This window comes from Dreissena polymorpha, chromosome 1 (genome assembly GCF_020536995.1).
Source record: "Dreissena polymorpha isolate Duluth1 chromosome 1, UMN_Dpol_1.0, whole genome shotgun sequence".
Taxonomy (NCBI): domain Eukaryota; kingdom Metazoa; phylum Mollusca; class Bivalvia; order Myida; family Dreissenidae; genus Dreissena; species Dreissena polymorpha.
The window spans coordinates 139,366,530-139,378,640 of record NC_068355.1 but is presented as its reverse complement, the minus strand read 5'-3'; the positions used below and the strand labels follow the sequence as shown (position 1 = coordinate 139,378,640).

Below are 12,111 nucleotides of genomic sequence, written 5' to 3'. Positions count from 1 at the left end.
AATTTCAACACAACGTTTCCAATTTTCGTAAAATAATCTTAACTGTTAGTTAAATGTAATGGCCTTTTGGCCCCATGACAATAACAAATTGTGTGACCGTTATGTTCGTCGATCTCTCGCTCTCCAACTAACTTCCCTCTACTGACAAAGAGTGTAATAATATAGATGGAACACCCAATGCTGACATGTTGATTTCTGACGGGATCTTGTGCACAACTACATGCCCAAATGTAGCGAAGTAACATGATATGCGAAAGACAAATACGGATGGTAGTCCGCTATTTACATGAAATCATACAACACCCGAGACATGTCCTATTAGTGAGATAAGCAGTGAGTAATTAACTTTATGTGTTCTTCTGTATTATCAATTGGCATCCATCTCCAACATGTATTATCAATTAGCTTAGCCATTTCATAATTAGATCGTTATTGATTCAATATTGACACTGCTCCAAAGCATATGTAGGAATTGTTTCCAATTGAATTTGTTGCTTATAATTTTCCAAAGCGTATACTATTTTGTATACAAATATTTAATATAATTTTTAATTTGTTACGTCACACATACTTTACCCTCAATAATTAGATTTTTTATGCTTCATGATATTAAAAATCTTTTAAGTTTTATAGAAAAAATTATAATTGATGGCCTAATATATCATTAAAACAAGTTTAACCCCAGTAGATGAAAATAGACACATATAGAAAATAAATGCATAACATGTTAAATATATACTGATATTCAAAGATAACAGCTGAAAGTGTAGGTAATGTAAATCAATTTAAATGTCAATGGAAATGGAGTGGAAAATCATCACATGTCAAATGGCGTTGACCGTTTGGCTGGCTGTACGTCGGGAGTAGGAGATGGAACATCAAAATGTTGCTCGCGGCGAATACGCTGATGTTATTAGGTAGGTTCTATAGTGAAGAAGATCGGCTCGTTGCCAATCTGTGTATGTGAGTGGCACGAAGTAAATACGCTGTTGCTTTCAAGTCGGGTCTGTCGCAGCCGTGAAGAAGATAAGCGCGTCTTTTGTATGTGGTCGGCTATCGTTGATCTGTGTACCAAGGTTCACATCGAGACAGGCTATTGTTGTACCTGTTGTTTTTGTCGTTGAACTAACCGTCATCGCGTTGTTGTTTCTGTTGTTGTTGTTGCTGTTGAATCCGCCGTCATCGCGTAGTCGTTTGTGGTGCTGTTTTTGAACCTGTTGCCATCGTTTTTCTTGGGACATTAAGGTCTTCATTTGATAAAAATTCTTACATGGTCATAACTATGGTAGTTCCCCATGATGTCTTCACGGCGCCATATTTATAAGGTTGAAATCCGGATGCTTTATATAAGCACGTCAATAAGATGAACCGCTGCATCATTCCATATTGTTAGATGTCACAATTATTTTGACCATATTCGCATCACGAAGTGTCTTTTCGAAGATTCTCCGGTGTTGATTTCATCTAAGCAATACGAACCATGTATTATGCTTTGAGAGCAAAAAACAGTGATGTCCCAATGCTATTCGCGTAGTATGTTCATCAATTCGTTGTGGAAAGCGTTGTAAATTTTCATCTGCGTTGTTTTGATATTCTTCTAATAAACCGTTATTCATAATGATGGCAAACATTTATGAATATCCCTTTAAGTTATTCTTAAATATCGACATTACAACTTCCTAGAACGTCTAAGTAAATACAATCTTTGTTACATCAATTAATCTCGAAACATGCAACTCTTTTTGCTTGAAGTAAATTTTATAATGACATACCTTATCTATTTATACCGTGACCTAAAAGACTTTATCAATTGCCGTTTACTTTATTTACTTTGTTGTGAGACAGACTGTTTTCTTTTTATATACAATCAGTATCATTACTTTTATTCCTACCTTTTGATATATCTCAATTTCGGGTCTTAATCTCTAAATTATGAGGATGCCAAAATTTTGATTTACAATCCTGGATATGATATGATCATACGCCGTATTGACAGCCATGCTCATATAAAAATTTAATGCGAAAGCATTCGTCTACCATGCATACAAGCAAATGTGGCAGGATCTTTTCAGTTAAGCTTAACACGCTTACTGTCAGAATTCTCTATGTAACCTTAAGCAAGGGTAGCCGATTAATCGTAGATCCGAGCATCCTGAAACTATTAGGTACATTTATAAAAGAAATTTAATGAGCACATATCGTGGGATTTTAACTGCGCTAGACGCGACAGAAACACATTAGATTCTATCTCTAAATTACTTAAGACCTTCGATATATGTATATACAACTTTTCCACTTTCTCATACCCATACGCAAAATACATTTTAAACATGTATACATTACCTTTTTTATTGTCTTAACCCTATGTACATTCCTATTTTGTTTACATTCCTGATTAATTTATGTTTACACTGCGTTATTTTTGTATTTTTTTTCGAATATTCTGTTTTATTTGTACATCTCTAAATACTCATTTATATGCTTGTTCCTATCTCATTTATTTAAATAATAAAACGTTATGGAAAATTCTTTAAATTTGCTTGATCATCTGTATATCGCACATTTCTTAATTTATATCATACATTAAAATAACGTACAATTCTGATATTTCCTAATTTGTATTTGTACTTTCTTACTTTCTAAAATCAAAATAATACAAAATTATCTAAAAATGTTCACACAAAATCCTAAATGATTTGTGCACCTCTAATTGTTTTATTTCTATAATGTCAAAATGTATTTATCACTCTTCAAAATTTTGTTTTTAAATGAAACTTTATAAAAATACCAACAATTAAAAATTTATTTATTTATTTTATCCTGAAAAATGTGCCCGTACATGATTCGATAATACAAAATTGATATATTTTTTTCATACTCTCAATTATCTGTTCGCCTCTACTTTCATTATTTCTAAAACTCTTGATATAATGTAAAATACAAATACTCTATTAATTTATTTTATTTTCAATTCATCAGAACCTTTAGAAAAATTTATTGATCGATGCAAAATATTATTGAATTTGATACTTGCAAAAATTATCCGTAGATAATTCATTTTAGTTATTGTTATCCTTCTAATATCAAACAACGTAAAATTCTTCAAAACAATTCTAAAAAATTGCGTTGTCATGACGCCGTTTACTTTAAATTTCTAAATTTATAAATTTTGAGAATCCCTTCCCGTTTGCCATAATTAATGAATAAACTGACCTTTTCATCAAAGTTGTCCTTTTTTCCGTGGCCCGAGATCTTGTATAATGGCTTTTTACTTCTGATTCGATCCTGCTTGTCACGAGCACAATTTAAAACTGTGTCGCATAGTTCTTCGTGACAAAAAACATAAACAGAGTCCAATTCTGATTTCTTTACGTTTTATTTCTGCTTATTAACACAACACAACGTTTCCAAAATGTTTGTCAAATACAAGATACATGCGAAGCCCGCAACGGGCTCCACCCGCGACAGCAAGCAATAATACGTCTGCTATCTACGACTTCCCAAGCAAGACTGCCTTATAAACATAGATATAAACAACGAATTGTTACGTGTACAATTCTGATTGGCTGTGTAAAGTCCCATGTCTATGACGAATGCAACGGACACATAACGAATACATACGAAATGACCGAAGATTGACACATAAGGTAAGCAAATATTCCTGCCCGGTACTTATAACCAGAGGCTAGTGATTTGTTAATCCAGGTTGCTGCCTCGTTAAGATTGTATGAAATTTGGTACAAATTTCGATGATTATATAAATCCAACAATGCCCCAAATGTACGTTTTGTGTGCGTTATGTTAGAATATTTCCAGATTACCGTTGAGAATGAAATGGTGTGTACTGACACAACGGCATTTTGTACTGAAATGTATTGATGGCAACCATAAACAAACCTTGCTCTTTATAAGATTTAATAGACTAATAAAAAAAAAACACTAACATAAAGTTGTGAGATGGCTAATAGGACTCTGGCAAATTAAGAAAGAGAGCATCCTCCCAAGTTTAGTCATGTGTTTTTATCTTTTATGAGACACGTTTTTAACTTTATATTGTTAATTAATTGTCTGAAGCAATCATTGAAATACAAATTCGTAAGTAACGAACTGCGATCTAATCGCCATGCGCTAATCACAATACTTGTAAACGTTTACCACTCATATTCTTTCAATATACGAGTATTTATAGATGTTGTATCTGTACACCCCACTTCTATGTGATTGCTAAAAACCAAATATCAAGCGCACTGTAACGCTCAATGCCGAAGTTTCGTTCAGTGTCTGATTAACCAAAGTATGTTCCTAGTGTGTAATAATTATAGTATGTAAAATGTTCTTTTCGGCCTAAATGTTTATAAATTAAAAATATAGTGGAATGTTGTGTTTATATTAGTAGTTGTATACACATTCAAGCTATGTAATCAGGCCTTTTACAAAAGCATATCGGCTTTTTCCGAAGATTCATTATGAAGATCTAAGATTAGTACTTTATTATGCCACTTTCTGAAATCATGCAACCAATAATAAATTAAGTTGTTAATTGATTATCGTAATTCACCGTGCCTCAGTAGGTTGTTATTAGTTTGATCTGGAACAAAACATAAAAAAATAAATTGCAATTAAATTCAATTGAACATTTCTGTAATTGCTTTTGAATTTGTATAACAATGCTACTAGGTTAATGTTTAGTAATATGTGAAGTTTGATGCACGATTCAACCTTTTGAAACCTAAAGTCTTTGCATGGACCGTTCCAAGACGGTGGCCAAAGCTTTAACCTTGTTTGTTTTATGTCGTGGTATATTAATTGTTCTATTAGGCACTAATAAGCTCAGAAGGGAAATCTTTATTCAGTGAAAATGGTCGTTGAACTTTTTATAAATAATACAATGTTTTCTTGGTACACAGGATAAAATATGAGTCATTTTTGCCATATTTTCTAGTTTAAAACATGTGCATGCAAAACGATATGAAGGCAAAATAGCCAGAGACTTAAGGCATGTCATGAATTCAAGGATTTTCCCATAAGTTTTTGTCTTTCGGAGCCATGGGAATATTGCCTCAGTATTGTGTAAGCAAAAGGTCAATTCACTTACAAAAATACAAAATACTAGCCGTTGTGCATAGGAGTTTCTCTCCAGAAAATGTATCTTGCATTTATCATATCTATAAATTCAGTATCAATAATTATCACAAACAATGTCATGTTAAAGTTTTTGATAACTTTAATGAAATGTTCGAGAGTTACGTTCATGTGTTCCAAACTAGTAAACACATATTGCACTTGTATTTATTATTGATTTGTTATTTGTTGGTGAATCAGTGTATTAATAAATTAATGCATTAATTAATTAACGTTTTAACAAAGGAATGAATAAATGAATGAAATAAACTAAATAATAAATGGTTGCATTAACGATTGACTGTATGTATCAATATATTAACAACTGACATCCGTCTTTCCTTTTTTACATAAACACGTGCTTATACCAAAATAGAAAACATTTACCTGTTTATGTTCTTTTACATAAAAGTTGTGCCATTTGCGCATTTCTCGGTCATTCGTATCGAGTTCTCGAGGATTGCGGCCAGTTAGTAATTCACGCATAACTGCAAAATTATTGAATATTAATAAGTATTGAAAACAATAGTGTGCACATGTTGTCTAATTTCTACGGTCACGGACACTGATGCTTTCACAACACATGTTTGGAAACATTAAAACAAAATATGTATTGCCTAGTGGACCAAAAGACAAAGAACAATAATATGGATTCACTGTTTGCAGTCAAAATTTCTTTCGTTAGGATCATATACGTGTACATATTGAACTGTGAACGTTTGAGCGATTTTACCCTGTATTTAAAGGGTATTTAAAAACCAAATTTTGAGACTCTAAATTCTACATAGTTAACTCAGATAATGCACCATAATTCTGCCAAAAAATGTCGAAGCCAAAATTCCTTACTTTAAAATAATCGAAACATTAAAGCAGTACAAACTGTAACAGTAAATAAAGATCAAACCTGTTTTGTGGGGAGTTGAAAACAAAATTTTGTGTGACTATATTATATATTGGGAAAGAGACAAAGGGCCATAATTCTACCAAAACTCGTTGCAGCGTAATAGCCTTTCACTATGATCATCTTCACATAAAGTGGTTAATGAAGAGTGGAACTACACGCTTGAGAGGGCTTTAGTAAAAAAAACAGAGAAAGTAAATTTTAAAATTATCACAGAATCCAGAAAAGTGTGACAGACTGACAGAAACCCAGAGTGCAAACCAAAAGTCCCTCTCCGGTTTCACCGGTAGGGGACTAAAAAGGAGTCTGGTGCTACAAGACCATACAATATTGTAAATTAAAACAATGAACAACCTTCAGTGAAAGAAAATGGGGTTTAAAACTCAATACTATTATTAAGGAAAATGAACGGAACTGCATTTTGAACTACCCTTTTAAATAACAAATGATGTAAAGGTGCAGTGGTTCCAATAAAGAATAGTTCATAGGATACTTGGGACAAATAGTCTTTGAACAGAATGAAAATAACTGATGATTCATTGTGTTCTTTTTGCAAATGTACAATGTAGTGAGGAAAATAGGAAACATTTATTTTGGGAATGCCAGATAGCTAAAACATAAATTGATGAGATATTACCAGGACAATTATTTCCTCTCATGAATAATAAAATTTTTCTCTTTGGGTATTAAACGAAGTCAGCTATAGCCATGATTAATGTTATTTTGTTTATCAAGCTTATACAAGTGTAAATACAATAATAAAGTATGAATATGATAAAATAAGAAAAATATCAATTTCTAAAAATAATTCAAAATCCTTTGACGGTGAAAGGCAATTGTTTACTACCATTGACGAAAAAACTAAATATTAAAATTTAAAGAATATTGTAGTTCTTTACAACTTTGTACAAATATTTTTTTAACTCAAAGAACCAAGTTGAAATCTTAAAACAAATTATAGGTAGTACCTATGTGTCATAAATCACATTTATATATACCTATTTTTGTTTTTCTAAGCCTTTTTAATTTGAATATGCAAATACTATTTGCTTACTACAATTTATACATACCGGTACTTTAAAGGGATCTTTTCACGCTTTGGTAAATTGACAAAATTGAAAAAAGTTGTTTCAGATTCGCAAATTTTCGTTTTAGTTTTGATATTTGTGAGGAAACAGTAATACTGAACATTTACCATGGTCTAATAGAGCCATTATATGCATCTTTTGACGATTTTAAAACCTAAAAATTATAAAGCGTTGCAACGCGAAACGAATGAATAATTTGGAGAGTTCTGTTTTTGTCGTTAAATTTTGTGAAACTACGAAGATTGCTTATATAAGGTATAAAATACGTTCAGCATGTGTACTCGGCGGAATAGCTCAGTAGGCTAAAGCGTTTTTACTTCAGGACTCTGGCAGGACTCCAGGGGTCACTGGTTCGAAACCTGGTTCGGGCAATGTTCTTTTCCTTTTTTTAATTTTATTCTTGATTTTTTACTGGAGCTTTTACGATCCAATGTTTACATTTATCGATATAAAGCATTTAATGAATAAGTTAAAAAATGCCAAAATCTGTGAAAAGGCCCCTTTAAATATGTATGCATCCTGGAAAATTTCTTTATTTTGAAAACGGACCTATTATTGTTTTTAATGCTTTCTGTTCATCTGAATATGCAGACGCTATTTGCTTATTACAATTTATATATACTTTAATTATATATATATATATATATATATATATATATATATATATATATATATATATATATATATATATATATATATATATATATATATATACACTTGAACATCTAGTTTTCTACTTTTGTTCTCTATACATACTTTTAATGTTTTTCCAACACAAAATTGCATGCAACTGTCTTATATTTACAGCATTCTTGTAAACTTGAAATGTCTGTTGACATGAAGCTGTGTCTTTTTCTTGTAAGAATTTGGTATGTAATCGCTAAAAAATACATAACTAATATTGCTTGTGATTGTGTTTATAAACACAAGTAATATATACACCATTTAGAGTAAAATGTATAGAGGAAATGATAAGCTTACGTATAACGTTGATAACATATGACTTTAAATGTGTTGCATATGTATTTCTTTGAATGTCACTGTCTATAATTATATGGTATATTGTGTTGCATATGTATTTATATATGTATCTGGTTCCAGTCTTGTAATAAAACGTGTTGGAAAAAACAGAGTTTCTATATTGACAATCATCTACACATTTAGGTCATTCAACTGTATAAGATTGAGCCATGTTTTAATAGCATATAAACCGCTATAAAAAGTGTGCATAGCCATTACACCGCTCCTATCTGTACACTGAAATCAAACGTCCATTTTAAAATTTCGATTTTTTTTTAACATCTGGTATAACAAGGGCGTATAATTTTAGTTTTTAACAGTCTCATGACATTTGACATATGTAGAAATGAGAGAAAATACATAATTATTTAATAACTAAAATAAGTATACCAATCACATAATCATATAATATATATACTTTTAAATTTACATAATATTTGTGCGGACAATCAGACGATCACATAAATGAAGAAATGCAGGGATTGACAGAAATACAAACGTCAAACACAAACCTAAATGTGTACATCAAGTTTCATTATCATATGCTACGTAGCTTTTGATTAATAAAATGATTTAGTATATGTCCATATTTTGTAACAGTTACTTTAACTTTATCCACTTGTGAAAACTGAAATGGCTTTTATTATTCCCACATGACACTCCACATAATAGCAAATGATGAAACATTTTCAAGAATACCAAGTTTTATTCGATAATCTTCAGATTTTAATGAGATATCAGGCTCCAGATGAATGTCATTTTTAAAAGTAATATTCTAGTTATGTCAGTTTTGCAGACTGACAGACAGTTGAACAGAAGAAAAGAGGAATGGATTTACAGACAATCATACAGAAAATCTATAGCTGACTTTTCATACCAAGTTGCATTATTATATTGCATGTTAGTGAACCAGATTTGAATACAGCATAGGTATTATCAATACGGCTAAAATTTTGTCAAATTAAACATTCTAACAATGTTTCATTAAGATTAATCTATAAATGTGGACTATATATTGGTTACGACGTTTTTCTAAGATTTGATTTGGTGACCTTGTTTTTTAACGCACGGGACCCAGATTAACAAGCGGCTTAAATACCGCCTAAATTTAAATTAAACTAAGTTAATTCAAATTTGAGTAAAACATGTTTTATTATTATATTGTATGAACTTTACAAATATCTACACTATTAACGTGTCTAATGCACACTCACTCGGACAGATGAAATGTTACAATAAGTGTAACACTGACTTACAGAAATCGTAAAGCTGAATGTATATAAACTAAGTTTCGTTGAAATTTATTATATACATTTTGAGTTTTAACATTATTAAGTTTTGTTCTGTTTCTAGTAACAACCATCTGGCCTATGGTCTCTAGTGGGAAAGGTCGTTAACAATCATTACATGTTTACATTACCAATAGTAAGTTTACCAATTTTCTTCAGAGCATCTTCAGTACTTTGTAAACGAACGCAGGAACATTTTTTGTGACGGATGGACTGAAACACTTATATTACGTACAGAGAGCAAACCTATAATCCCTTTCGGTGAAACCAGTAGGATACTTTTATATGATCTCTTGAACCTTACCGACACCGAAGTTGTGGCAGTCGTGTTGTTGAGTCAGTCTTTTGTGTTGTACAGTTGGAAAATAGCCTTTTGTCCCATCAACCGTTGTCATTGTTTCTGAACAGTTTCCTTCCTTCAACTCGCGGGCAAGTCCAAAATCTATCAGCCTTGCGTTCAGCTGTGAGTCCAGAACAATGTTTTTGGATTTGATATCCATGTGCAGAATAGTGCCCCTATGAAGTTAACAGATCAGAACATCATCAAATAAAACTTCATTATCTTATTTTTTTTTATGTTCAGTGATGTGGTTTATGATTTGCCATGTATTGTATTTCATGAAAGAACTTTTCTAACAAAACAGTAATATCAAGAATACATTTCCATATTTATAATGACACGGACAAATATTAAATAACAAAGTTCCTTTCCTGATGCAAATATCTGAGGCATCTTAATGACAAAGCTACCAAACTACAACACCTAAGAGGCTTTTGAATTTATGGGTTAGTTTAAACGTTATGTTGGTAACATCGGAGCGTTTATGCTAAATTATCTATGCAGTTAAAAGATCAGAACATCTTCAAATACAACTTCATTAGCTTTGTATTGGCTTGACTTGCATGTCACATGGCTTTAAGGGACTTGTTCACATGACCTGAACCTTTATCTATTTTTTGAAATTCATTTGAAGATTATCCATCAACGAATCGATACTTAAAACAGATTTATAAGGCAGGAGTGCTATTTTGCCTGTTTAAATATAACAAATACATTCTTTTATAAAACTATGAAAATTTGAAAATTGTCAGTTTGCTAAACTGTGAACATGTTTCTAAGATGAAAGATTATAGGTCTAAAGAGAGACAATACGTACAACAAAACACTTCAAAACACAAGCGACAAAATTATCACAAAACCAGGTTTTTAATTAGTAAAAAAGTCTGATAAAGGGAGAAAATTCAAAATGTGCATTGTTATTGATTGTTCCTAGTTACCCCCTTGTGTCAAGTTTAATTTATTTTTAGTCGTTGTAACATTGATTTCAATTTGAAAAAAAGTCTGATAATGGGAGACAATTCAAAATGTGCATTGTTACTTATTGTTCCTAGTTACCCCTCTCTTGTGTCAAATTCAATTTAGTTCGAGTCGTGGTAACCTTGACCTTGGAGATATCGACGTAATCCTTTCTCATGACACACCGTCCATTTATGGTGAACAAATGTACCGAGTGATTTTAAAATCTTACAATGAATGACATAGTTATGGCCCGGACAATATCATTTATGGCCATTTTTGACCTTTGAACTCAAAGTGTGACCATGACGTTGCAGATATTGACGTTATTCTTTCGCATGACACACCGTTCAATGATGGTAAACAAATGTGCCAAATGATTTTAAAATCTCACAATGAACGGCATAGTTATGGCTCGGACAAGCTTGTTCCGCCCGCCCGCCGACATTCGCCAATCTAAGCACCCATTTTTTCCTTTGGCAAACCTGGTTAATAAGATGTGTAAAACCGGGCTCAGACTTATATCGACTTATGAAAAAATCAAGTCATCCCTCAAACTTAGTCCCGCGCAAAACTCTGAAAAAAGTCCAAAGCAGAATGGACATAAAAACACACACATTTTTCATAAATAAAATATATATAAAAAAAACATACCTGAAGGAATTCTTGGTATGCATATAGTTGATAGCGCACGCGACCTGATACATCGCTCTCAACCTGGTATTCATGTGCATTCGAATCATTTTGTCCTCAGCATTTCTGTCTGACTTGATTGCCTCGTACAAGTCACCGTTGACAAAGTACGGTGAAATAAAATAAAACTTCCTACAATTATATATATATATAAAATTGATTTGAAAATAAAGATTGTATTGGTTTAATAGTACGACGTCTTTTTTTAAATCTCATCTGTCTAAGAAGGGGAGGCTGACCAACAGTTAAAGTATTTTGAATGTCGCAATAATGGGTTAGGATATTGGTTACTACATAAGGAATTATCCGTGTGTATCTTGTATTTCCTGTTATAATGCTATTTCAAATTATAACTGGCTACTTGGCCTGTGAATAAATGCAAGCGGAGAAGAAGAAAGCCTAAAAAAACAGACGTTCCTTATAAAAATAGCGCATATCATTTATTAGAAAAATTTGTAATTTTTTATGTGCATTTTTTTCGGCTTAAAACGATCTTTTCACGCTTTGGTAAATTGACAAAATTGAAAAAAGTTGTTTCAGATTCGCAAATTTTCGTTTTAGTTATGATATTTGTGAGGAAACAGTAATACTGAACATTTACCATGGTCTAATATAGCCATTATATGCATCTTTTGACGATTTTAAAACCTAAAAATTATAAAGCGTTGCAACGCGAAACGGTTGAATAATTTGGAGAGTTCT

General features: G+C 31.8%; 1 protein-coding gene across 5 annotated transcripts in view; it reads right to left on the bottom strand.

Annotated features, from left to right (window-relative positions):
• The window catches only part of LOC127852206 (uncharacterized), a 59,043-nt gene that overhangs the window by 15,267 nt on the left and 31,665 nt on the right, over positions 1-12,111 (bottom strand). For all 5 annotated transcript variants that reach the window (XM_052386091.1, XM_052386106.1, XM_052386114.1 and 2 more), the window contains 3 exons: positions 11,371-11,541; positions 9,724-9,935; positions 5,509-5,609 (listed from right to left, as the gene is read on the bottom strand). In XM_052386091.1, the coding sequence (XP_052242051.1) occupies positions 5,509-5,609; positions 9,724-9,935; positions 11,371-11,541 (484 nt within the window). The remainder of the gene's footprint in view (positions 1-5,508; positions 5,610-9,723; positions 9,936-11,370; positions 11,542-12,111) is intronic.